Genomic DNA, 26624 nt, shown 5'->3' on the forward strand with positions numbered 1-26624 from the left:
AAAAATCAACTATGAATGCAACTTCTACAAAGGTATTTTTTATATAGCGTCAAAAGAGTGCTAGGCACTTTAGAGTATTAAAGGAAAAATTAGTTGACAGTGTCCCATTAACCAGGATGCAGAGTCTGAGGGTACAGAGTTCTGTCTCTAACAGCAAACACGAAAAGAAACGCCATCTTGCACAGTGATTCAATAAAAAGGATGCTCCAACCAGCAGACCTGATCAGTGATTCAGCTGTAATGGGAAAAGTCACAGGTCTGCTAACCAACCACGTGTTGGTTCGTACGTAGCAAAGCTCTTCTGGAAGTACAAAACACGCTGGAACGCAAAGGAAGCTCTACGAATATGCAGCTACCTTTTAGTAGGTTACTCATTTGCAAAACTTCTAAACTCTTAAAGCCCATAGGACATACTGCAGTACTAAGAGCGTAGAATTCTATTCCTTCTTTCGAGGTTGCCATGATTTTGGCACTTAACCACAACGACACAAAACTTTAGTGCAATATTTTTTCCTGAACGTGGGCGTTCATCTCTGGTACAGAATTAAGGGTTAAATGGGAGATAAAACAAAGCAGCATTCCACAATCGCACTCCAAAATATTCAGAGCTTGACTCTTTAGAAGGAGACCACTGCAATGAGAAGTCAGTTCGCATGACAGACACTGGTACTTTTAAAAAGGAAATGGAATTTTACCCAAGTACTGCAGAAGACCACTGCATACAGTACACCTGGTCCTGCTGTAAAACATCTTGTAAACAGTTCATAAAATCTTCATCTAAAAGTAAGGCATAAGGCACACCAGACATGTTAGGGGCACTAAGCAATACTGAAAGCAGTAGCATTTTAAACCTTTGACTCAGACAAGCACCTCACGTGGAAAGGTACTTTGGTTTACACGTTTTGGGAGCAGTCGACTGCAACTCCACAGACTATTTCTGTTGCACCAACTCACTTCCTCTCAAACAAATATTCTGCTCCATCAAATGCATCAAACACGAATGGGACCTTCATTAATATGGGGTAAATACAAGCTTTAAATCCATTCTGCATCAAAACGATTAGACAACTTCCCTGTAATAGCAGGTGTGCTCCCCACCCCACAATGGCTGTTGCACTGTCATGCTGTAGTGTCCATTAACCATCAGACCCTAAAAGGAAAAAAATGGATCTCCGTCTCTACTTAAGATTCCTGATTTTCCAGTCAATGAAAAAGATGCAAATGGCAGTTCTGGTAGGAATTTAACCACTGTTGTTTTGTTGTTGTTTTTTTTTTTTTAAACCACAAAACTGCGGATTTTGCAAGTGTCAAAAAATGACAAGCAAGGAAACAAAATGCGTTTTAAATGAAGAGATATAAAAAAGCACAAGATTGTCCATTTCAGAAACCTTTCCTATATGCATCGCACCTATCAGAAGTTCATTCCTACACCATTACTCTGATATTACATTAAATGCAAATTACTGCAATGTTTCGTGATTTGTTATAGTGTTAAATCAATGTTTTGAAACTGCCTTGAAAGCAACCCAAGTCAGATCCAGCTAAATATTTTTCCATATAAATTTCTTTAAAATTCATTTAAATGAAGTATTTTAATACGTAGAAGAATATCTGGAATTTTTCTATTTAGTACAAATTCTGCAATAATAAAACTCTAGCTGTCATTTATTAGTTGATCCATAGGCATTAGGCATGAAAAGTATGGTGTTTCTACACGTTAGAACCTATCAATCCTAATTCCTTTTACAGGTTCTACCACCACAAGACATTACAGAGTAACAAAGCTCACAAAGTACTTAAATAAAGTGTCTATGTTTAATTTTTCCTAAGTACTTGGAAGGGTAAATTTAGGGAAGAAACGGCTAAAAACTGCCCCAAATCGGGCTTTTCAAAATTAAAATTAAAAAATTAAAATAAATAGGATTTAAACCAACTATTTACGTATTATGACGGGAATTCCAATGACCCAATCTATCCATGATAGATTAGCAAAGCTACACCTTTATATGTCGCAAATTTAAAAATATTTAAATAACTTAAGAAGGGAATACTGAAGGAGTCCATTAACAAGATAATTTTGGGTTAAAACACAAAACACAAATCAGGATGGGAGACATGTGAAAGCATTCCTTGCTCTTAGTGTCAACTAAGCAATGTGTTATGGCAGTCTTCCTTATTGACATGACACAGTGTTGTGGAGATAAATCAGAGGCAGCGAGAAAAACGTGTTCTATTTTCCATTCCTTCAGTTCAAAGTATCACTTGGCATCCAGGCGCAACCAGTGTAGTCCCTGACGGGTGTAACGCACTAGGTCTGTCATGATGCTTGAATTAAAAACCAGAGGGCCCATAGCTTTGTCCAGTTCAGCAAAGAACTCTAAAACAACAGAAACACAAGTTAGGCACAGTCTTTCGCATTGGCTGCTATATGGGACATACTGCACTCCCTAAAAGAACACCTTCTCAGCACAAATCTTCCAGATCAAGGCAAAAGAAATGGAAGATGGCTGAATGATGGCAGAAAAAAAAGAAAGGAAAGAGGTCCTTTCCAGTCCATTTCTTTACTGTTTTGCAGAAAACATGTTGCAAAGCATAATTACACTCTGGTTTACACGGTGGCCTTCTCCTCAAATGTGTATTATTCACTTCAGGATTTCAGAAAAGGAAATGCATCCAGTTCTGCTTTCTGCAGAGAACAACTTACAGGAAATGCAAGATTTATTTATTTATTTTAAGCATAGCTGGTAGGAAATGTTACATCTCCAACAACACCAACTGACGACCAAGACAGCCAGCCCAGGGCATCACTGTCATCAAAGGAGTTACTTTCCATCTTCCTTTTGCAGAGGACCCAATTAAGCACCATTGTGCTTGTTCTGTTAAGTGCAACTCCAAAACTGAAAACCTGTCAGAATTTAGCACAACATGCAAGCCTGAGGTTATAACTTGCCTTTGCCTACCCTTACCTTTCTGTTCTTTAGACAGCTGTTCAGCTTGGTCCCAAATTTCAGTGGCATAGAGGAAGTTGGATGTAACTTGGACATAGCTGGCTGCCATCTGATGGATCCTCTGGGGGATCGTCACTGAAGACCCGCTCCCTGAAGGGTTGGCTGCCCCAGAAGAGTAATTTCCTGAATTCCCTGGAGACAGCTTTGGAGAGACTGGAGACGGCATACCAACAGGCTTGCTGCTCATCCAAAGAAAAACATTACATTGTAAAAGGCACGCACAGGTACGTCAGGGGCATCATGCAAACCTCTCTTCCTACAGCTCAGAACATGGGATGCTAAAGCACTCCCACTTCACACACTGAGAAGCCAAGATTGGCCCTGCAACAAGTGAAAACATCTGAGGTTCCTCAAGCTCCTGTATTTTAGCCTCACAGCCAAATCGATACGCAGCATCTTTCAATTAAACATGTTGCTTAAATAAATTGAACCTTACTTAGTAATAATGAAAAAATTAAAGCGAGGCAATTATACTACCATTATATTGTCAAGTAACATGATACAAATCTGAAATGCCCTCCTAAAATTGTTGTTTCTTTTTCTTTACAGAGTAATCAATAAAAAATCTGTTGTCATATTTCAAGAACAGAAGTAAACTTATACTATGGAAGAGCCAATCATGAAAGTACTTGTAGCCATCTGGGCTTCAAGTGCATCACTGCAGCACTAATAAAGCTATTGTTTTGAGAGAAAAAGCATTATATAAAACAACTAACCACTGAGACAAGTGACCTGTGTGTTAAGGACACACTGAGGATTTTTTTGTTCATTCCTCCCAACGAGGAGTTGCCTGAGAATATTTCTGCACAGCAGTCTTCTAAACCTCTTATCAGAACACGTATCTGAGCAACAGAATCAAAACCCAGACCTTAGAACAATTAGGAATTAGTTCAAAAGCATCCAAGGCTCACAAAAATGAAAGCTGCTCTTTGAGCACCTCAGACTCACAGTTTATGTGGAAAATTAGCTATAAATGTAGAAATATAGTAAACTTTCACTACCTACCTTCCCATACCAGGTGACGGTGCTTGAGAATTATTATAGGAATTCTGTTGGGAAAAAATAAATTTATGTTTATACCTCAGCTAATTATATTTTATCTGGTTATTTAATGGGTCATTTCTGAACATGAGTTCTCATGGCTTTTCTTTTAAGCAATAATCAAAATCCCAAATAATATCAAAGTACTTTCAAAATTGGGAAAAGCATCTCTTTCAGTGATGACTAAGACACAAATCAGCTAAGTTTTAGCTTTGTTATATCAACAACAAGAAAACTATTTTAAAATTCTCTTTGAAGCCAACTAAATTTACTAAAAACAAAAGCTGCACCAAAATATTAATAGGAAGCTATCATTAGGACCAGTGGGTTGACGACATTATAGTCGTGCAGTATCCTCCCAGCTCTAAACTAGGCAGGTTGAACGTACTTTCAAGGTCCAGTCCTAAATTAGGGCATACTGGAAGTTCACATGCAGCAGTCTGAATACCAGGCAGAGGAATTTTAAGTGATGCAGAACTTCAATTTGATTAGTTTTTTAATATTTGAAGAAAATATATATCCAATTACCTTCAGATGTTCAGTCAGAGTTTTAGAATATTTCAATGCACTTTCCTTTTTCAGTTTGAAAAGCCTTAGGTATAGTAGAGACTGGCACCGAAGACTAACCAAAGACAGAACAGCAAAACATTTACAGTTAAAGTCAAGCTTATCACAACACGCTGAAAGTCAAAAATTGAGTACCTGTGTTTTTAAAAGCTTTCTCTCTCAACAGTAAAAAGCCAACTGTCAAGCTCTAGCTAGCAGAAGTCCCACACCAACCTTACTTCTCAAGAAAGTAAAGAACAGTTTTGTGCCTTAAGCTGAAACTACAGTTTGCAGTGACTTTGCTGATACAGGTCATCTCCAGTTCTGAGCTCAGCTGACAACATTAATTTACTTCCTACAGAAAGGGTTCCTTCATTTTTTTCCTCACGTCAAGAGATATAGAGTCTGGTGCATTCTGCCATAGTTCCCTCTTTTCTTTTCCACCTGACAGTTGGCTCTGTTTTGCTACTTGATGCAGCCATTTAATTAATCCAGGAGGCAAGTGACAATTCTTAACAGCCATTCCAAGTTTTGTCACTTCACTGGGTGAACACACAGCAAGGACCCCAAATCTTTTTGCTGTTACTCCTCTCAAATCCAATAGAGAAGTTCACCTTTCCAAGAAAGTTTCAAATCAGAATTGTAAATTCATTCAATTGAGTAAAGCAGTGTGTGCTGATTATATTAATTTACAAAAATGAAAGCCAAAACCAGACAACAGTTTGCTTGTTAATGCAATCTCAAAGTTTCCCAAAGCATTTAGGTAACAGGCCAACATAAGCTGACTGTGCAACCAACTCAACAGTAATCCATTATTTTTGAACATTATAATTTACAAAGAAAGAAAATTAGGAGCTCAGTCCATCAACAGCAGTTTTGTCAAAACATTAAGGATGATGAAATTCACAAAGGCACCTCTATCATTTTTAGCCACATTTACAACTTCATCACATGCAACAGACAACTGACCAATGACATCACATTCTAAAATAAAAGCATTAACTGACGCAACGCTATGGAGCTGAAAAAAGTCAGTAATTTCCTTAATAGTTGAAAGACTTATCTGCTGTTGTTAACATTCCCCTCATTCTAATTTACAGTAATCAATCTATAGCATCCATCATCCTGTATAGTCAAATGGAAAACTCCAATTTGGTTCAAAACACCTGAAAACTCAATGTAAGACAGCATTTCATGGAGAGAAAGCAGTTTCAGTTAATCAGTGTGTAGTATAAAGTTCAGGATACACGTACCAAAGCACTGCTAGCCTTTTATCTGCAGCCGTAGCATCCGGTGCCAAGTAATTCTTCAGTTTCATAGTGTACCTATAAACAAATTATCAACAAGAAAACAATCTATCAAGTAAGCCACAAAATAAAATATCACGCTATTATTTACCAGTCACCAAAGTTCTTACGAAATTCTAATTTCAATTCCTTCACTGTTTCAGGTTCCTCCCTCAGACCCTGAACAGAACATGGCTAGACAATAATTGGAATGTTTTTGCACTGCAGATGTTACAAATTGTTAAAGCATCAAGAATTTCAGAATAAAGGATCTCAACCTTCAACAACACACTTTGAGCTTCAGTAACTGGAACAAAGTGTCAAGTGATCCGTTCTTAGTGGAGAGTAAGGGACGTCAAAAGTTAGAGGCAGAACATAAGTAAAATGTAGAAGCCCCAATTTCCAGCCCTCTTCTCCAACCATTTGAGTTTTGTATGTGCCCTACAGTGCTTACTTGATTAATTCCACAGTTTCTGAATACATAGGGAACGGGGACTTGGATTCCTGAGCATTTTTCTCCAATGCATTCCCACACTCAATGAACGACACTACTGCATCTAGGTAGTACACAGCCTTCTCAAACCTGTCAGACTGAGAAAATTGGGGAAAAAAAAAAAAAGGAAATATTGAGAGGAAATACCAGAAAGTTCTAGTACAGACAGGCAGCAACACAGCAAAAGCAGTAAACAAAACCCAGCATAACGTGCAAACACTGGATAAACACTGCAGATTTACTTACCAATGCATCTGCGTTATGTTTTAACTTCTTTGCCTCCTGTAAATAATGATCAGCTGAGTAAGTCCTACAAGAAAAGATACATTTATGGACTCAGATCACCTACACTGCACTTCCTTTTATGACATAAGTTTGTTAACGTTACAGCTTTCACTTCTTCCCCCTCTAATCAAGTTACAATAACAGGAGACACTGTATCACAATCCCATTCTTGTAGAACTGCAATTCAAAAATGAAGGCTCCTCTCTGCTACCAAAAACAACAACTGCTCACTATGGGTGAAGCAGGCTCTGTTAAAAGAGAACGGGCAGACAGGCAGCAGTGATATTCTGAAAGGGTGCAATGGATATATCAACACTTAGAAACAGGACAACCCTGGAATATTTAAGTCTACTGTTTGCTCCATCCATACTCGGCAGGAACACACAGGGCAGGCTGGAGTTCCTCCTCTGGAGTGCGCTGCCACGTAAATGGTGCACAGGGCAGGCAGAGAAGCGCACTGCTGCAGGAACAATACGCAGATCTCCAGAGCATAAACTAGTATTCAGCATCTTTGTGAAGCAAACAGGACAACCTTCGCTGTGCTCCAAGATCAGCATCCCCAAAACAGGAAAGGCACCCTCTGCTTTTCTTACCTGTCATCAAAAACAAGTTTTGCTCTTCTTGACTTTGAGTTCTCTGAAGATGGAGTAGAAACAGGAGGGCAGTTCGATGAATTGTTCAGAATCTTTTCCTGAAATGTCAAGAATTTTTTTTTTTTTAAGACAAAAAGGTATTTAATGTATAAATTTTTCCCATGACTTCACACTCTATAAGCAATAAGGCCAGTTTTGTAGCTGCTTTAGCTGCCATTCATCATATAATAACACAGTTTCCCTGAGGCTTTCATCTCATGCTGGCACAGGGGAAGACACAGAGCCTATAATTAAGCTGAGCCCAACTACACTAGGAGATCTCCCATATTGCTAAATCTTGATTTTCCACTCAGAACAAAGAGGCTATATATACTTTTATTACTTCTCACGTCTTTCAACAATAAACTGCTGAATGTCTCTGGCTTGAAAAGATCAGTATTTCAGAAACACCATCTTCAGGAGAAATAACAGCTGTCCTCACAACACGCTGTCCTTGCTCCCCTTGATTTTACATGGCTCAGTGTGACACTTCAGGCTAAAGAAGGGACACTAAAACATCCTGTGAATTCTAAATGAATCTGTCCTTACTAGCTCAACAGCATAAAGCAACTTCCCAGCCTCAGTGTGCTTTCAGCTCTTTGGATTTATCATGACCAAAGGCCAACTACATAGAGTATTTCATAACCTGCCTTTATCAGATCCTTGCTAATCAGAAGGATCTTGAAGTTGCAAGGCATTACACTTGCACAGCAATGCCCTCTCTACCAGTGTAACATAAAACACTACCAAAACATGCAGGGAAATACAGGAAGAATATACTACTTTAAAAAAGACATGACTAAACATATTCAAAGTATGAAAAGATAAACATTAAACAAGTTAACAGCTGGTTTAGGGACAGTTCTGTGCTGATGAATAAGGAAAGACCAGAGCATCAGTCTACGATGCAAATCTGCTATCTGCAGGAGACACCGATGCAAGCAACCTTCCCAGGTTTCTAAAATCTCACAGTAATGGCATGTAAATTAATCCAGCAGGTCTCCCAGTTTGAATATTGCATGAACTCCACCCTGATGACTAAGCTACTTTCTGCCATTGCTAATGCCATTCGCTGCTTTACTCCTCCCCAGATCAATTATTCTTCCTGAACACTTTATAGCACTCAAAGGCAAACGGTACATTTGGAATGTCAAAGATAAAGGTGAAATCCCTCCAACATATTACACTCAAATAGGGCTATGCAACAGAAACAGCTCTACACAGATACTCAGATGTCCTCACAAGTTAAATTCTGTCCAGTAATGCATGTTTATATACTAATGAAAAGGCATGTTACATTTCATGACCTTTCAGTCTCATCATCTTATAATATGTTTGAAACCCACCAACTAAACATGTCCTTAATCTAAGTTGCTTAAAAAATGCTTTCTGCATCACCTTTTCAACAGTTTTCTCTACTCTAACCAAAGAAAGCTTGTACCTTCCTGCACTGGAATCAGATGAGCCTTTCTAGAATCCTAGGATGAAAAAGAAGAGCCACAGCTTTGCATCTCAGCACTGTGCACAGACCCAGCTCCTGTTCTCCTTAAAATGAGGACAAGATCTGCACTTGCTCCAGCGACATAAGAGTAACCTCATTGCTCATTCTGGGTAAACAGATTTGTAGTGATATTTCTCATTAACAAATTAAACAGCAAATAAGCAGCATCTGTCATCAAAAGATGACTAAACTCACTTTAGTAATTAACATAAATATTTGGTAGGAATAAACATTAGTATTCCAAGTTATTTTCCAATTTAGAGTTTCAAGCACCATGGCATGAAACAAGGCAAATCTGAAACTAATTACACTTCAACTTCAACTGCAAATTATTTAGATGACACTGCGCACGTCAAACTGCAAAGCCTAGAAATAAGTTCAAGGCATTCACAGAACAGGCCCTTTACCTTTGTTTCTTTAGCACTGCCAGAACCTTTCCCCTCCATTTTCTTCTGTTTAGAAGATGAGCTGCTTTTACTGCCACTGCTGCTGTCCTTACTAACATTGCTGCTGGACTTCAAAGATGATGACTGACTGACCGTCCTCTTCCGGGACCCGTGCTCTTGTTTGGAATCCTTCTGAAGGACTGGGGCAGCAGGAGATGGCAGTAAATCCTTCTCTTTAACAGCACTTGGTTTTAAAGACCTGGACAAAATGAATACATTCAGTTTTGATTTTTATTTTTCAAAATAGAAATAAACAAAAAATCTAACATCACTTTTTTTTTTTTTCTTTTAAATCAGACTCACACCCTTCCCCATTTAAGCCCGCTCCCTCCCCCCCAAAAAAAAACCACCAAGATTTTTAATGTTGAACATAGCAAGACAGATTCAGCGGAAGAGAATAATCTCCACAGTAACTAGACATTATGAAGCCTGATTGAACTAGTTTTCACCATTTTATCTGTTCTGACCTGAAAACGCAGAAGGCAAGTTCTAACCATAAAACCACATCCCTCAACAGTTCTTAAAAACACCCTAAACACTTGTAATGTCAGAAATGAATGCCAGCGTTAGCGCCAGTCTGTCTATTGCAGACGAGTCAGCCTGACAGCTCAGAAAAAAAGATGGCCCAGATAACTGTTCTCTAGAAGCCATTAGCCTTTTGGTACAGTCTTACCTTGGCTGCTGAGGACTACAGTCACTAATTCTAGCTTCCCTTTTCACAGAGAACAGTACATGAAATAACTATTTATTCACAGTTTTTTAAAAACCACGCTGTTGCATTTAACCAAGTGCCTTTCAGATAATCACACTAGCAACCAAAAAATATTAGGAGTAAAGGAAAAAAACACGACAGACGAGCATCCATTTTTTCTACATTTCCTAACAAATACAAAGAAAGCATTTAACTCAGAAAGACTTTCTGGCATCTGCAGCCAGAAGCTGCAGTTTCTCACACATTAGTAATTCAACAAATATTCACTGCAGAGAATTTTTTTTCCATGGTGTAATTATACCAGCTGTCAGTTGTTTGATCTGAAATAGTATATCAAAGGTGAACCCTTCATAGTAGGGTTTATTTGGTCAATGTTTTTGGTTACGGAAATGAATTTCCACCAACAACTAATGGAAACTTCAAAAAAATCAGTCTGAAGAAATAGAAGCCACAAAATGTTACCCACTGATTAATAAGGAGACATTTTGTTGAGGAGGGAAGGGAAGAAGGTAAGGAAGAGATGGAGATGGGCATCAGTCTTCTCTTTGATCACCCTGAGCCTTCAGTGCTGAAGAGACAGGCAAGATACTCACTCCCTACTGCTAGAAGTCTTGTGTCCTGATGGAGCTTTTTCTTCCAGTTTCGTTTTCTTGCTTTCACTGGCTCTGTTTTCATCCTCATTCTGAATACAGCAAACAAGAAACACATCCAGATAACTGACATTTAATGCTTCACAGATACAGTAATTTTTCTTTTTTAACAATTTAATTCAGTGGGCATCTTGCAGTGTACAGAATAAGATTTGTACAGGCCACAGAAACATTCCCTGAAGCATCTAGCTTGTATCAAACATTTGAAAAGTGGAAGTCTCAAGTTGTTTGATAACAAACATATCACCAGATACCAGGAAAATATGCCAAAGGTTTTGGTACAAAATCAGATTTTATGCTGGGGAGTCAAACACAGGTGTCTTATGAATGCTAGAAACCGTAATAGTCTTTAAGTCTCCATGAGATGCTGAAGACCAGATTTTTATATAAACCTAATCAAACCTAGTCAAAGGGTTTACAGGGTACACAATCTGTGCTGCCTCCAGGAACTGAAGCTACAGTGCTAACAGATCTAAAGGTACAACCTTCTGCCTCTCACGCATCACTCCAAAAGAAAACTCCAATATTCCCTATTATAATGGCACAGGAATTATCCATTTTTTTCTACACAGAATAGGTAGACAAAGTCATCTCCTAAATTTGTATTTGTATCTCCTATTTGTATCTCCAAATAATACTGAGCCACTATAGTGAGGTATGACAGGTTACTGGGCCATATGCTTAACCCCTGTAATGAGACACTACAAGGCTAAGACAACAGGCAAAATTTTATTTACAGTATTATTACCTGTTTATGTTTCCTTTTGCCTTTCGTAGAACTTTTGTCAGAAGGCTGCTTCTGGGATTCTCTTGCATGCTTCTCTGGCACATTTTTCTTTTCTGCTTTGGGCACATCAGCATCCTTGTAAGGCTTCCCTGGTATTCTTGATAAGAGGCTCAGGTCAATCTTCACAATAAGTGGGTACCTTTCATCAGGATCGCTGAGTGGTGAAAGAAGCTCTTTCTCTTCCATAGGAGAGAACATTCTTTGCCGAAAAAAGCTGTCATCCTCCTCCATGGAAGATTTAACAGGAGTCCTATTGCTCTCGGAGTATTTGGGTGTTTGTGATGAAGGAGGCAGGCTTTCATTTTCATCTGAATCAGAGGATGAGGTATCTGTTTCTATGAATTCCCTGGATTTCTGGGCAGATTTGCTTGAAGCCTTGTATTTCTTTTTCTCTGTTGTAGGCCGAGGGGAAGATTTAGGCTCTTTCTTTATATTAGGTTTTCTGGAACCTTTAGTGGCTGCCTTATGCCTGTTTGAAGGTATGTTTGTTGCCATGTCTACTGGGGTTTCACTTTCTATTTTAAGACCTCCTCTAGGCTCTTCAACAGATGTCTTTTCTGCTTTCTTGGGCTGCTTTTTACCCACAGTCCTCCTCTGTGTTGAGCTGTCACTCTGGGCAGGTGATTTCTGCCTGCCACGACTGCCCTCTGAGCCCTTTTGGGTGGGTTTGGAATCTCGTCCAGGTGTTGAAGAAATCGAGTCCTTGGATCCACTTTGATCAGTGTACCCACTTCCTGTTCCCTGATCCCGTCCCTCTTTTTTGTAGCCTTGTGAGGATGGGATATTGCTGTCCACAGATGAAGCTGGTGACACTTTATGTGAATTAACTTTGTTCAACCAGTTATCCAGTTGCCACTTGTTTGTTGGCGGTGGCTCTGGCTAAAAACAAATTTAAAAAAAGCTCTGTTAGATACAGTGTTTCACTGTAAGATGGCTTCCATCTTTTCTGCAGCTGTACTATGCTGCAAGCCAAAGCAAGAGGTGCACCCGAGCAACTGAGGTCATTAACTAATGAAAAAAGCATACAATCACAAATAGCAGTTCTCCCTTTTCTTCAACCAGAGGAGCTGCAATCCACAGGAAGCACTTGCTGCCATGGCTTTCCAGACTTAAAGCTACTGGTTTTTAAGCTACCGTTCCCATATCTTACTTCTGCACTCCAAGAGATAACTATGGTAAAAATCACCTCAAATAACAAATGTGTGCTTATAAATAACATCATTATCATATCCAAGTACAGGTACTTTAGCAAAAGAATATTGAATGAATGCGGAAATAATTCTACACTTGACAGATGAAGTTCTTGTTAAAAAAAAAAAAAAGAAACTGAGAACATGTTCATTTTTTCTGCTTTTAAAACTCAGGATCAATGCCCAACCACAGCCCAAATGCGTGACAAATCCTACCTCAGGGGATGCACTCTGTGACGGTTCATTAGCTTCACTATCACTGGAACTGCTTTCACTTTCAGAGTCAGATCCTGAACTGCTTTCAGATCCACTATGGCTGCTGGAGTCATCCCTTGAATTGTCTGCTCCTTCACTGTTATGCTGTGAAGGTTCAGAACTACTGAAAACAACAGGGAAGAAAAATAAACAAACATTACTCAGTACACAAAGGCATCCCGGAAGTTCTTCCATTAGGAAGAATAAAATGTAATATTTTAACTAACATTTGCTAAAGAGTTCAATGCAGCTGAGCACAATTCACCTTGTTCCCCTCCCCCCCCTTCACAATGTTGTTCGTATAATTTGCAGAATGTGTGTTATTTAGCCACTGATTAAACTCTAATCACCTTCTGTTCTCATTGAAGACAAACAACATCACTGATTTTAGAAATGAGATCAAGCCAGGAGTGCTGACTGGACCAAACATCACTACTGTTGGATTGCAGCACAGAAAGTAAAGGAATGCCTACCTTCCAGGTGTGCTCCGTGGCACTGTCTTATCACAGTCCTGCAATTAAGAAGAAGAGCATGAGGCTTCTAGAAGTTATTTTAGAGTTGCATATATGCAATTACGTTGCAAAGTGTTGGTTTAAAGTCTTAAAGATTTTAAATACTTAGCCTGAAGAGTGTTCTAATTCAGAAATACAAAAGTTTAAATTTGCCTGCCTTTTCCTTGTATAGAAGGAAAAATAAATCAGAGTTCTTTTATCCAAGCTTTTACCATAAATGTGTCATCTCAGAACCCTCTATATTCTGACAGCAGTTCTGAGACTTCCTATTTTCTCCACTCCCCCATACCATGTTTTAGAGCCAGATGATACAAATTTTTAGCATGCTACTCCAGAAATGTCCTATGTCCTAGCAGTTAACCAACTAAGCGTACTATCTTCAAGTTTTCCATGTGAAAAAATAACAAAACAGCAGAACTGAAAACAGCAAAAAAATTAGTGTGGGCTACTGCTGGGTAGCATAAATTCAACAGGTGTTTTATTCAGCATGTTGAATGCCTCTGGCTGGAGTTGCACAAAATTAATACCAACAAAGAGGAAAAAGGAGATGATAAAAATAAAGGAGCTTCTAGACTTGTGGTTACAGATGCAACCTGGGAGTAAGAGACACACACAGCAGCTCTCATCCTAGTTGCTGCATGGAACCATGTGTGCCACGCACTCCTTAGCCAGCACAGCAGAACATGAGGGTTCTCTCTCTAAGTGGCAGCCCATCATGCGTGTGTTTGGAATAGACTGTTTCCATTTCACAGGGAAAGCCCATCGGAAAACAAAGCGTGACTCTCTAGGTACAAAACAGATGATTTTCCCCAGATTTGCATTTTAGAATACCCGAAGTTTGTTTGAAAACTTGATAACTGTTTTTTGTATCTCAATTGCAAATCTTCCTTAAGCAGTTTACTTTGCTGTTGGAGTACTGAACACTGCTGAAGTAACAAACTGTCAATATACTTAGTATATCTTTCTGAAACTTGGGTATCTCATGAACATACCTGCTCTCCATCGCTGTCTTCACTACTGCTAAGTTTTAAGTCATCTTTCAACATACTAAGTAAGTAAAAGGGAGAAAGTGAGACAAGTTTTTCCATGTACCTTAATTACATTCAAAGCATTCTTCTATATTCCAACAAGTTACTGTTTATACAACAGAGCTGGGTGTGTGGGTGAAATCCACAAGTTACCATTTAAAACATTTAACGTTTAAGAATAGCAAATTAAGTCATTCTTTAGAGAAAACTATGGACTGTAGTGCTTTGATTCCTTTGTTCATTCTTTTAAGTTTAGAAAGGAATTCTGACACGTTTTACGAATGCAGGAGGAGCTAAAACATCTGTGTTCAAGCTCTTATACACAATGGCCAAGAATACTTTTTTACATTGAATTAAGAAATGTAAGACTTGTGACTGCTTCCTGTCTAGTGGCAAAAACCCGACTGTTCTACAAGGTAGATTTTGTATTATTCTTCAAAGGTATAATATATGCACATACTATTTAATGATACTGAAAGTACAGGAACACAATGAAAACATAGTGGGGTATTTGTGCTTATTTAAAAACACCTTTATTACAAAAATAAAACATCTTACTCTGTCTGGTTCGATTCACATCTGGAGAAAGAAGATAAGAAAGGATTAGAATACTTCCCAATTTCACAGTACAGCTGTTCTACTTATAATCTGAAAAGAAACACCAACCTCAAGAATCTAGTTCCATATCTACTTTTCGCTGCTACCCTTATCAAAAGATGCATTTATCTCATTTTTAATGGTTTTTGAACAGAGCACAATCACTTTATCAGAAATTCTATTGACACAGCAAACATCTTCTCATCCCTCTTCCCATGCACCTCACTTCAACTAATGTTCAGTGCTAACTCTAGTTCTTGCATCTTCCTGCATTCTCCTGTTCTGGAACCAGCACAGCTCTTTCATCACTGCTACAACAAAAGCAAAGCCAAATGATGAACTGCTATTGCTACCACTTATTGAAGTGGCCATGTATAAACATCTGAAACCTCATGTTTTCAGAAAACTGACTAAGTCTATAATAAATAAATAAACAAACAAACTAGTCTTCAATTATTTTCCATCTCCTTCTCATATATCACGTTTTTTAATTTTATTAATACTGAAAAATGTACACAGACAAGCAGAAAAACTAAACTTCATTTCACAACTGCATCTCAGCAAGTATTAACTTAGAATTCCAGATCTCCAGGCTCCACAATCGCTTTCAATAAACATTCCATCAGCTGGTATGGGCATTTCTGTTTGGAAGTTCCATTTAAAGAGCATATAATCAATTTTCAGGTATGAATAAAGCAGACCACAGTTAGAATCTTCTTGCTGCTTTTTATTCTTTCTTTCTGATGTCTGATTAATGAAGCATAATGTTAGGTCTGTGTACACAACTAATAAAAATGCCTGTCAGTCACAAGAGAATGAGTAGTACAAATTTAACTAGATCCCAAACTTAATTTACCATCTTCTCTAATAACAGAACAGTTCCTCATCCAATTTGTGCAACTGCAACAAGCTGCTTCCAGCTGACAGCTTAGCAGTGCACGTTTGGTAAATCCTGCCCCATCCTGCCCATTCTTACATGCTGATACCTTTCCAGTTCACAAGCCAATTCCTAGGGCCAAACTCCTGCTCAGCATCCTATAGCTGACAAGAGGGCAGCAAAATGGAAGGAAGACACAGTGCTTTTGTTACTTACACCAATGCACCATTATTTGCACTATTGTCCCTGAAAATGGCTTGAAAACAGCCTTTTTTTCCCCTGTCAGTTAAATGCAAGCATGACAAAGAGTGTGCAAGAACTGACACGTTCTATTAAAGCAGCAGCTACATTTAAAAGTTGACTGTTATTTGAGCAATGTTTTCTTCTCAACTGCTACTTACGATTTGGATTGATGGCCATTGGATGTTTTTGATGAAGGATTATATCGTTCTAGAAGGCAAAAGAAAAAAAGCTGTACACTTTTAAACTCAGACAGCAAAACAGTCACTCCAAAGTGGCCAGAAGCAAACAGGCTTAGCTAAACAAACTCAAGAATGGCCGAGTGAGCAGGAGAAAGAGGGACCAGCTGACGTCAGGTGCAGCCTCTCACTGATTGACCAAGTGAGCGGAGCAGAGACAGAATGCCAAGAGAAACAACCACTTTAATCAAGAAAATCTAGAAGGCTTTTTCAAATCATTGCTGTCTAAGCCAACACATGCTTAATTTATTTCTGAAGGTTGTTTGCTTCTATTGAGGTAGGATAGAAGTGACTATCCTAAAGTAAAAGAGGTCTAGATTAGATATTAGGAAGAAATTCCTTAGTCAGAGTGTGGGGAGGCCATGGTACTGCTGCCAGAGAGCTGTGGCTGCTCCATCCCTGGAGGTGCCTGAGGCCAGGCTGGATGGGGCCTGAGCAGCCTGGTCTGGTGGGAGGCTTGGAACTGGATGGAATCTCAGGTCCCTTAGAACCCAAACCATTCCATGAAAATTATTCTATTACCTTCTGCATGCTGAGTACAGGAGATCAATCAGCCTATCAAGTTTTTTTTTTTAATGTTTCAGCATTCCTACCCAGCTTTTTGGTGAATGAAAAGTCTTTGAATCCAAAAAGCAAACTCATAAACCAAATCCTACAGTCCGAACACATACTGATATAATCTGCTTTTCAGTTTGTCTTCTTTTTCCTTCCCTGTTCTTTAGTTCTAGTAAATTACTAAGCATAGCACGACAGAAACAAGACTCGAGGCTGTTAGAAGTCTCACAGAAAATTGAAGCAGGAGCTGAGAAATGGTTCTGTGCTTTTATCTACCCCGCCTCTCTGATTACATACCTAAAAGACCAGATGTTTCCAGAATTTAAATCTATTGGCTAGCTTCATGGAATTAAGTCTTAATTTGTTTTCCTAATTCCCCACTGTATTAGGTGTTTAGATTAAGCTGCTTGTGAATACCTAAGAATAAACCATTCCGCTTTTACTATTTAATCTGTTTAATCACTTTGACAGGGACCGGTAAGGCTGCTGGAAGGCAACAGCACAAATCTAATTCAGTTTTGCCAGATACGTTACCTGGTAAAATGCTTCATTTCAGTAATATTCAAAATGAAGATACAGTCAAATAGGAATAAAAGGTGCATTTGTCTAAAATTCGGAAATACATTCTGGGATAATACACTCAAGAGCATCAGGGACCCAACTTGAGTCCTTGATCAGTTTTCCTTGATTTTTATAGCCACCAGAGTGAAAGTGGACAAGAAAAAGGAGAAAATGCATTGTGCTTTTTTTTATTAAAATATGAACATGTGCATTCTGTTGCTTTCCAATATGCCCAGGGGTTTTCTATGTGGGTGCTTTGTTTTCACACTCAGCTATTTTCAATCAAATCAACCAAGGAAGCTTATTTTCAAAAAGTAACAACAAATTGAAGATACATTTTTTTTTCTTTCCCCTTTTCTAGAAGTTATGAGTGAATTACATAACAGTAATCAACTCTCCAGTTCTCAACAAGAAGCCACAAATAAAATCAAGTGTTTGTTTTGTAGACCTTGAGAAAGTACAATCTTAACATACGGTCCATTCCATTTCCAGTCTGGAGAGTCTCATTCTTTAAAAGCCTGACTTCTTAAGGGGTACTAACAATACTCAATTGTAACAAAAACACAGCACATAGGAAAGGAAGTTTAATATACTTACTCTGTTCTCCACTGCCAAAACTGGACTGTTGAGACTCCTAGGGGAATAAAAGATCACAGGAGTTTTTTCAAAGGGAATTTTAACATATCAAAAATCATGCCATAATCAAGCTATTGTTCTGACTTTAAAGGATGGCACCTATCCTCTATAAAAACAACAAAACAAAACCAACACCTACTCCCAAAGAAAAACCAACATGCTAAAAACAAAACCCCACAGTAACAGCCAACTAGAAACACAAAGCCTTTATCTGGGCCCAAGCTGCCTTCACCAGCTGTGGCAGAGCAGCAAGCACATGGGAAGAGCACCTGAGATTTCTCATCCTTAGCTCATCTGTCCCACTGAGCCATCTGTCCCTGCCTGCTTGCTTTGAAGATGGGCCACGTGCAGTTGTCATACACAGTACCTGAAACTCCAGAAACACTGCGTAACTTCTGCAAGCCCTATCTTCCCTTTCTCACCTTCACCCCTCTGTCTTTGGTGAACAGCCAAATCCTCATGTAACTGGGCAACCTGGCTATACAAAAGCCAATAGATAGTGATAAATACCTGCCTGGATGTATAATGGATTTGCTGTCTATGAATATAGCTTTGAAAGATAAAGCCTTGCCAATTCTAGCACTGGCACGATCTTTGGTATTCCTGTTCCAGAAAACCCAATTCTGCCTCCTGAAACACAGTACATTATCAAACACTTGAAACATTAAACACTTTTTTTTTTTTTTTAAAATAAACAAATACACAGAGGGTATCGAGTTACCAAAAACCTACTTCTAAGCTAGTGTGCCATTTTAAAATAGGACCTTCCTGACCTCCTTTTAAAATGAGGACAAATGCTGACCTTCAGCATAAAAACTGAGACTATTTGAGTCAATTCACCAAACTGATAGTGACAGTGAATTGCAGGGGTTTGGGGTACAGCTGCACAGCAGTCTTTCGAAACAGCCAGCTCAGTGATGTATGCAGTCACGTATGCAATTTCCAAACATAACTTTATAAACACACAAAAGCTCTACTTGGCAAGGCATACCTACATATATCCAACTTCCTTTAGCTTTTTTATTTCAAAAGTGGCGGCAGTCGAAATAATGACTTGAATGAGCATTTTGCCAGTGGTATAGAGAAAGAGTGCAATTTTCTCAAAAACAAAACCTTTTAGAGAACTTTAAGATGTTTCAAATGCCCTTCATTTTACTAACTGAAAGAAGAGACATTAAAGTTAACCTGTGTTTCAACTGCAAAGTCAAGATCAAGTTGTAGAAAAGCCTTCTTACTTCAACAGAAAGCAAAAGCCATACTCTCTTCAGCATATAAACTGATTCTTATCTTACACATAGGTTCAATGAGTGCAAGCATGATTCCTCAGTTTCCTTTTTCCTATCAACTTAGATGAGTAGACAAGACTGATAAAACATAAGTAAAAAAAAAAAAAAAAGACCCTATAGTAATCAAAATACCACATATGCAGAACAACTGTATTGTGCTGAGCACAGGATGAGTAACTGGCACTGTTCTCACCAGTATACATACCAAAAATTCTGCAGAACGTGTCTGCCTCAATGCTCACCTCAGCCAGCCTCCTATTTCTAAGGCTTTATTCCAGTTAAGAGCACTTTAATGAGGTGTTATGTTTAAATGTGCTTCCAAATAACTCGCCATCTATTTTGCCTTTGAATAAATATGCCTTTCAGAATCTCAAAGACTAATAAACAAACAGAAATACATATTTTTTCAAGTGCAATTTCTTGAGAAAGAAGAAATTAAGTTTTAAAGGAAGGACGTGCTTTTCACAAAAGCACAGCAGGCTGCTGCAGTTAGGTGGAAGACACTTCACCAGGTAACAAAATCATTGCTTGTACTCTGACACAAAACGGTGGTGGGATTAGAATGGTAGTTAGGTATATAATTCTTATCTTTTGGTTTGGCTGCACTGCAAGCTGTGGTGAATAGGACCCGTTTCCATTTAATGCCTGACAACCCAGGTCAGACCTCACTTTCCTTTCTCAGAAGAAAGTTCTGGATTACAAGGCATTGACACAACTGACCACTGCCTTCACAATTACTTCAGCACAGGGCAAGAGTGAGCAAACCTGGAGACACAGCAGACCTCTGCTGAGATGTGTGCAGGTCCTGCAGGTCACAGCTCAGGTACGCAGCCACAACAGCTGGCAGTGATGTCACGGTCCCTGCCTTATGATGGAAAGCTTCCACCCACTAAGAAACAGCTGCATTTCTGGATATATTTTACAAACACGCCAGTCCTCCTGCTTTGGAGTTTTTGACTGTGAGCCCATGGCTTTAAAAAGACTTACGTAGGATAAAATTATAGAGTGTTAGGTCATAGGATAACATTTTTATCAAGAGTCAGGAATCTGTTTTTCACAGCACTCATAAAACTTTTCATGACCTATTTTCATGAAGTTTTATCTTCTGATTCAAAGACTTCCTGATAATTACAGGATATATTTATAGCAATGCAGACAGGCCCCAGTCGGGATGTTGGGTCCCTGCAAACACTCGCTGCACACAGGGAAAATGATCTTATGCCAGCAGTCTTACACATAAAATCCACCCATCCACCAAAATGAGCCTAATTTTCTACGTGCAGGCAAAGTGTACCAGACTTCTGCACACAAAAGGAATGCTGTGAAATGCTGCAGCATGTAACTTGTAAATAAACACAATATTAAAGAGAATGAGATTTTCTAGAACAGTGTGGCTTGATCAAAGTAAACCAGTGCTGTGTTCAGCTCTCTGCATTCTGTTCCGGGTCTGGGCTGTACAAGCCTATGGCTCACTAACTTGCTGGAATTCTGAGAAATCCCACTGCCAAGAATGACAGAGGGGAGAAGGCAGAGGAAATTACAGACTTTGGAAACAGAGAATTTGACAAAGTTCCATGGCTAAGATGTGCAGCCACAAAATAAAAAAGCTGACAAAAAGTCGAAAGACTCGTGGCAGCCATAAATGGAATTTTTCACAAACTTAGTGAAGAAACACAACCCAGGTTGACAGATTCAAGAAGAAAAACACAGCCTCCCTTTTGTGTTCAGATGTCAACAAGGCTGTGCAATCTTATGTAGTTCCTCTCTGCAGCACAGAGGCCTCTGTATTTCTGCACACCTTCTTCCCCTCCCCAGGTCAAACAGGCACTGAGAGAAGAACGCTGACAACAGAGGCTGCTGACACCAGAGCTGCCCATAGCTCTGGGCTATCCAGGAGTGGCAGTAACAGAACCACTTAACCTTCCATCAGTCTGTGGGACTTTGGTGAATGTGCACTTGCAACACAGCCTGGAACCTTCGGTCAAAAAACAATCATGAGCTGCAGTTGGAGCCTTTTGGAAAGCTGCATTCGCCCACAGCTCTCCTGGGTAAATCACCCAGCTTCAACATTTCTCCCACTGTGAGGAAACAAGGGGCTCACGAGAACATTTACTTACGGCCAACCATCAAAATTACAGAACACCTTTCTTTTCAAACTAGATTGTTATAAAGATTAATTCAACCTGCTTATTTTGGGGTTTAGAGCTGATTTTCAAATGGGAAAGTAAATTCAAAAACATCTTCATGGTAAGAAGACTAGAAAGTTGATGTTAAAACATTTGTGTAACAGCACAATTTGTTTTGACAGATTTCATTAGAGATCTCAGGGAGAAAATTTTTAAAAAGTACTTCACTGAATGGTTTGGGAAACAATTTGGATCAAACGGGAAACACAGAGCAGTTAAACGGTGCTAAAAAAGCACCAGCAGTCTGGTCAGGAAAAGAGGAGCCTTCATGATTAGGAAGGCAACTTTTAAAAGGCAACCATTATAACTTCTGCAAGATGGCATCATGCCACATTAGCAACCCATTTTGGAGATATGTTGAGTCTTGAGAAGAATTATATTTTCAAGTTAAATCAACTTCTGTTAATCAGTAGATACAGGAAGCAAAACGTGATTTCATGTATTACTCAGCTACCTCAAACCAAACTGTACTTGCTAAAGTCACTACCCACAACTATCTCCCCTGAACACTCATCAGCCTACAAAATACTTCAGATCACAGAGCAGCATTTCAAGGCAAACAGTCACTGATGCCAGTCTGACTGAACGCACTGTTGCTGAGGATGCAAGATCCAGCCCTGAGGGGGAGCAAGCAGCTGAGAGCTGAGAATGAAAACCCCTTCCTCAGAGGTGTCAGCTCAAGCAGGTCTCCTGGAAATATGCCCATACTGCCAACAGCAACAAAAAGCAACCTCCTTCAAATCAACAGCTTAAACACTTCAGTAGTTACTAAGCACATGGGATGCTAGGAAGGCATCTTTCAGGGCAAGTGACCTCAAAATTCCTTTAGCAAGCGTCTGGTTTGAAAACTTAACTTTTTTTTTTTTTTGTAGTTGAAAAATGTAAGACCTCACAGCACTACTAAGGGACTTCAAAATTATGAGGAAAGTTGAGTTTAAGCAGAAAAGTACATTTACATTTCTTAGCATTTACCACTGCTTGCCAGATAGAGGTAAGCAATGCTTGCTTCTGCAAACAATAGTGCAAAGTGTTTTCCCCAGCAGAGAAAAAAGCTCTATGGCATTTTAAAACTTCACAAATACGTTAAAGACAGTTTGAATTTATGAAACTAATTTTAAAATAATCTCACATGCGTTTTTGCAAACCACTCTGTGTAAACCAGAGAAAACAAAATGACATTCTTTGTAAGAACAACAATGCTGTGAAGTAAGATAAAGAGATTCAAGGTATGGACACAAACATAGAACTGTACAGAATTCAATTTAAAAGAGTTCCAAAATCTTGACCATTAACAGGAGCTAATCTTTTAACAGCATTCAGTATTTGACCACAACACTGACCTTTGTTGGAAAAGGAAATTTTGATGGTTCAGTTTTGCATGGTGTATGAATAGCAGTCAGTGGAGGAGGCCAAGAATGGGTCATCTCCTGTAACCAGAACAAAAAAAAAAAACAACCAGCTATTAGCAAAGCAAAAGCACAAAAATTTCAAATTTCAATCCTGATTCGAATGGTAACTACCTTTCAATTTGCAGTTCACTGTTCATAATTCACTAAGCTTAATATTCAAATCTTAATTTCCCAAACGTATAATGAAGATTTTGCACAAAAATATTTCTGCCCATGAAAACAGATAAGACACAGCAACAAAACACAAATCAATGAAATTGGTTTGCCTGAACAGAAACTGAAGTCTGATCACTTCAGGCTGTGAAGAGTGCATGTGAGACAAAGGGTAAAAAGAAGAAACCTGGAAAAGGGAAGCACAGAAAGTTTGAAGACAAAAGTGAAAATCAAAAGCCTGAAGCCAGAAAGAAAGTGTCTTGTGTTCACTCAGAGCATCTCCAATAACCGTGGAGTACTGAAGATCAGAACAAGTAAGTTATGCAAATGCTCACGGGGCATCCAATGATACCTTTGTGATAGCAGACATAAGAACAGGGGTCACAAGAGGAATAAAAAGATTTGAGAAAATAACATATATAGAAAAGAAGGGTCTGCTGCTGGGTAGAAAAAAATTATTATAACCTAAATTGATACTGGAATGTAAGGACTCTAGTTTGGTGGAAGAAATGGTTAATTCTGAGGAGAACAGCACAGGGTTGGGATAGAAGAAAAGCAATTCAATGAGGATATCCAGGAGATGAGCATGCCCAGCATGCACAGTTCTGCTTCCAGTGTTCCCCAGTCTACCTGCTTTAGAGGATTAACTGAGGAGTCCTCCTGTAATGACTTGCAGTCAAACCAATTTGAAAGGTACTAATCCAGTGCAGAGTACTTTCCACCTCCTTAGTAACGTTTGTGTATTCAACAAATAAATTATGAACAAAACCACAGAGAACTTACTTTCAGAATTTCATCCACGCAGCTCACATCACCAGATGCTGATGCCTAGAAATCAAAACTCAAGATTAATGTCTCCTAAAGCAGATTTTCTCTAAAAGATCCCAGGGGTATGAAGCAGTTAAAAATAAACTTCGGTCCTTATCATGATTCATCTAGACTCTATAGAGATACAAACAGATCTTGTTAATTCTTTTCAGCAACATTAATTTTAATATCAGATAGACTCAAATTTTTAAAGGATGAGTCACATCCAGTTATGAAAAGCAAATACATCAGATCTATGAAACTGCCACAATAATCTCTTACTTTTCACTTGACAGTTAAAGTGATCTTAAGCAGTCAGGGATATTAAAAACTTCTGAGAGAGGAAAAAAAAATCATAGCTTTCAATCATCCCTGGGAAGACATGACTGTATAATATCTGAACTCAAATGGATGACCATGAATATGCAATAAGGCAAGCTGCATTATGAAGTAAAACATAGATGACAGCATGAAACTAGAAACAGCAATAACTGTGAAACTACAAATCTTTTGCATCCCTGACACTACAAACAGAAAAGAAGCAAAGTTACTGCATGTTTTACTCCGTCAATGTTAGCACATGAAGTCTTTCAGAATATGGAAATAATTCATTTTTCAGCTCTCCTTACCTGTTTCCTGGATCTTATTTTGCTCTTTATTGAAATTCCAGGCACAAATGTTTTTTTTGTTTTGTTTTCTTTTTCTAGCTACAATTCAAATAGTATGAGATGCAATGACATTTTATTATTAAGAAAGGCACTCTCCTTGTATGTGAGCTATAGTCAATGTCAGTGCCCAACAGTATTCTGCATTCAGCATACCTGATGAGAAGTCTGAACTTTTGTCAGTTTGGCATGCTTTGGAGTTAGCTTATTTTGCTTAGGCAAAGCTATCTATAAATTATTACATTCTTCAAATGAAAATCTGAGGCAGGCAGATAGCATCACTTGTCTAAGACAACATGGCTCACAGTAAAGACAATACATGTATACAGGTTGTCAAAATAGTTGAGCATCCTGCTATTTTACCAACTTCTGACTATGATTTAAAGTACTCTAGGAAAACTTGTCAGTCTGGGTTAGGTTAGCCCTTCTCAGTACATCTCATAGGCTTTGCTAAACAAAAATCACAGTATCCGTATGGAAGAAGCATTTGTGCATTTCCCAGTGACAATACAGGTCTTCACTGCAAAAGTTTAAGATGGTTTACTTAATAAAATATAAAATTTACTGTAAACAAAGTTTATTGAGATTTTAAAGAAGCTGGAAAATCCCAGCCCAAAGGGATTCACGTTCAAGAATCCAGTAAATAACAACTTACATCGAGTGGTTGAGATGGTATTTTCAGCTTGGTTAGATGTGCCTTGCTGCTAGGCTTCAGCTCATTCACACCGCTGCTGTGAGTCTGGCTACTGTAGTGTTCGGAGGATAACTTTGGTTCCATGGATTCCTGTCCATCCATTGGCCTTACATAAGCAGTGGGTTTCTGTAACATTGAACTGGACTTGGACATAAGTGAAGGTGGAAAAGACTGATTAGAGTGCTGTCCACTTGAAAATGAGGGCACACGTGAAGGAGAGTCCCAGTTGCCATCCGGATCCCGGGGAGATTTTGAGCGTTGATGTTCTTTGCTGTGATGATCACTTCCATGAGATCTCGAATGGCTGGAGCTTAATGAAGAAACAGCAGGTGGTTTCCCAGGGCTGGAAGAACGGGATTTGGAGTGTTCTGATCCATGCTGGCTTTTTTTGCGACTGCTGCTGCTGCTGTACGAGTCACGGTCGTGCCTCTGGCCACTGCTGCTAGTGTTATTGCCACTGCCACGCTGACTGCTGTGGCCGCTCTGTAAACCCGAGGACCGTTTCTGAGATTGTGAGGAAGTGCTAGGTGCTGGTCCTACAGGAGTCCATTTGCTACTCTGATGTGAGCTAGTATTATGTCTCTGATCACCAAAGAAACTTTGGTTTGATTTTTCATCTGCTGTTGATGGTACAGTAGGTTTGGGAATTCCAACAAGCTTTGGTAGCGATCTATCTCCTATAAGATCATCCATTTCATCATAATTACCAAGCATGCTCTGTATGCGACTAGATAATTTGTCTTCTTTGCTGGTCTGTGAAAATCATTAAAGAAAATGCAAATGCAAAACACAGCTTTAAAGTCACAATTTCATTTTCAGTTAATTGACTTGACAACTATTGTAGTTAATCTAAATTTCAAGGCTAAGATCATGGCTAACATCCAAGTCTTTTTTCGCTAGTGTTTCCGATTCCCAATTTTGTTCTTTAAGCAGTAATTTCACACCCTATGGCATACAGAAAAGATGTACTTCAGCAGCACTTCTTCTTTTCTTATGCTGATATCTAATTACTGAAAAATCACATGGGCATTTTCCACCTTCCCCACCTCTGTTCATGGGCGAAGCTATTGCTCCCAATATGAACTGACTGCCCATAGATATCCATAATATCCATAAGAGCCATGTAAGGAACAGAGATTCCCCCATCGTTAAATCCCATGTTCTAAAACCTTTTAATATTATAAGAACAGCACCAGTGTACACCAACACCAGCTCAGAAAGATGGCAGATAACCTGCCCAACTTCCCCTGTTGACAGAAACTCACCATAAGGGTCAACAATACTACTGAGTTATTTCTCTATTTGACTGCCTGAAAATTGGAAGATATTTATTTTCAAAGTCTGTTT

The 26624-nt window shown here is 38.9% G+C and overlaps 1 protein-coding gene across 5 annotated transcripts in view; it reads right to left on the bottom strand.

Annotated features, from left to right (window-relative positions):
* AFF4 (ALF transcription elongation factor 4) overlaps positions 1-26624 on the bottom strand; it is a 49421-nt gene that overhangs the window by 3464 nt on the left and 19333 nt on the right. For 3 of the 5 annotated variants that reach the window (XM_090150914.1, XM_090150915.1, XM_090150916.1), the window contains 20 exons: positions 25239-26030; positions 23895-23939; positions 22890-22976; positions 18039-18075; positions 16248-16296; positions 14931-14951; positions 14337-14391; positions 13306-13343; positions 12794-12956; positions 11349-12266; positions 10544-10632; positions 9200-9437; positions 7253-7350; positions 6621-6684; positions 6336-6472; positions 5849-5920; positions 4578-4671; positions 4014-4057; positions 2967-3187; positions 2206-2377 (listed from right to left, as the gene is read on the bottom strand). In XM_090150914.1, coding sequence (XP_090007040.1) covers positions 2259-2377; positions 2967-3187; positions 4014-4057; positions 4578-4671; positions 5849-5920; positions 6336-6472; positions 6621-6684; positions 7253-7350; positions 9200-9437; positions 10544-10632; positions 11349-12266; positions 12794-12956; positions 13306-13343; positions 14337-14391; positions 14931-14951; positions 16248-16296; positions 18039-18075; positions 22890-22976; positions 23895-23939; positions 25239-26030 — 3381 coding nt within the window. In that variant the 3' untranslated portion in view covers positions 2206-2258. Of the gene's footprint in view, positions 1-2205; positions 2378-2966; positions 3188-4013; positions 4058-4577; positions 4672-5848; positions 5921-6335; positions 6473-6620; positions 6685-7252; positions 7351-9199; positions 9438-10543; positions 10633-11348; positions 12267-12793; positions 12957-13305; positions 13344-14336; positions 14392-14930; positions 14952-16247; positions 16297-18038; positions 18076-22889; positions 22977-23894; positions 23940-25238; positions 26031-26624 lie in introns of those variants that run through there. The other 2 variants (XM_090150917.1, XM_090150918.1) reach the window with 2 other exon arrangements.

This window comes from Phasianus colchicus, chromosome 15 (genome assembly GCF_987193195.1).
Source record: "Phasianus colchicus chromosome 15, bPhaCol1.hap1.1, whole genome shotgun sequence".
Taxonomy (NCBI): Eukaryota; Metazoa; Chordata; class Aves; order Galliformes; family Phasianidae; genus Phasianus; species Phasianus colchicus.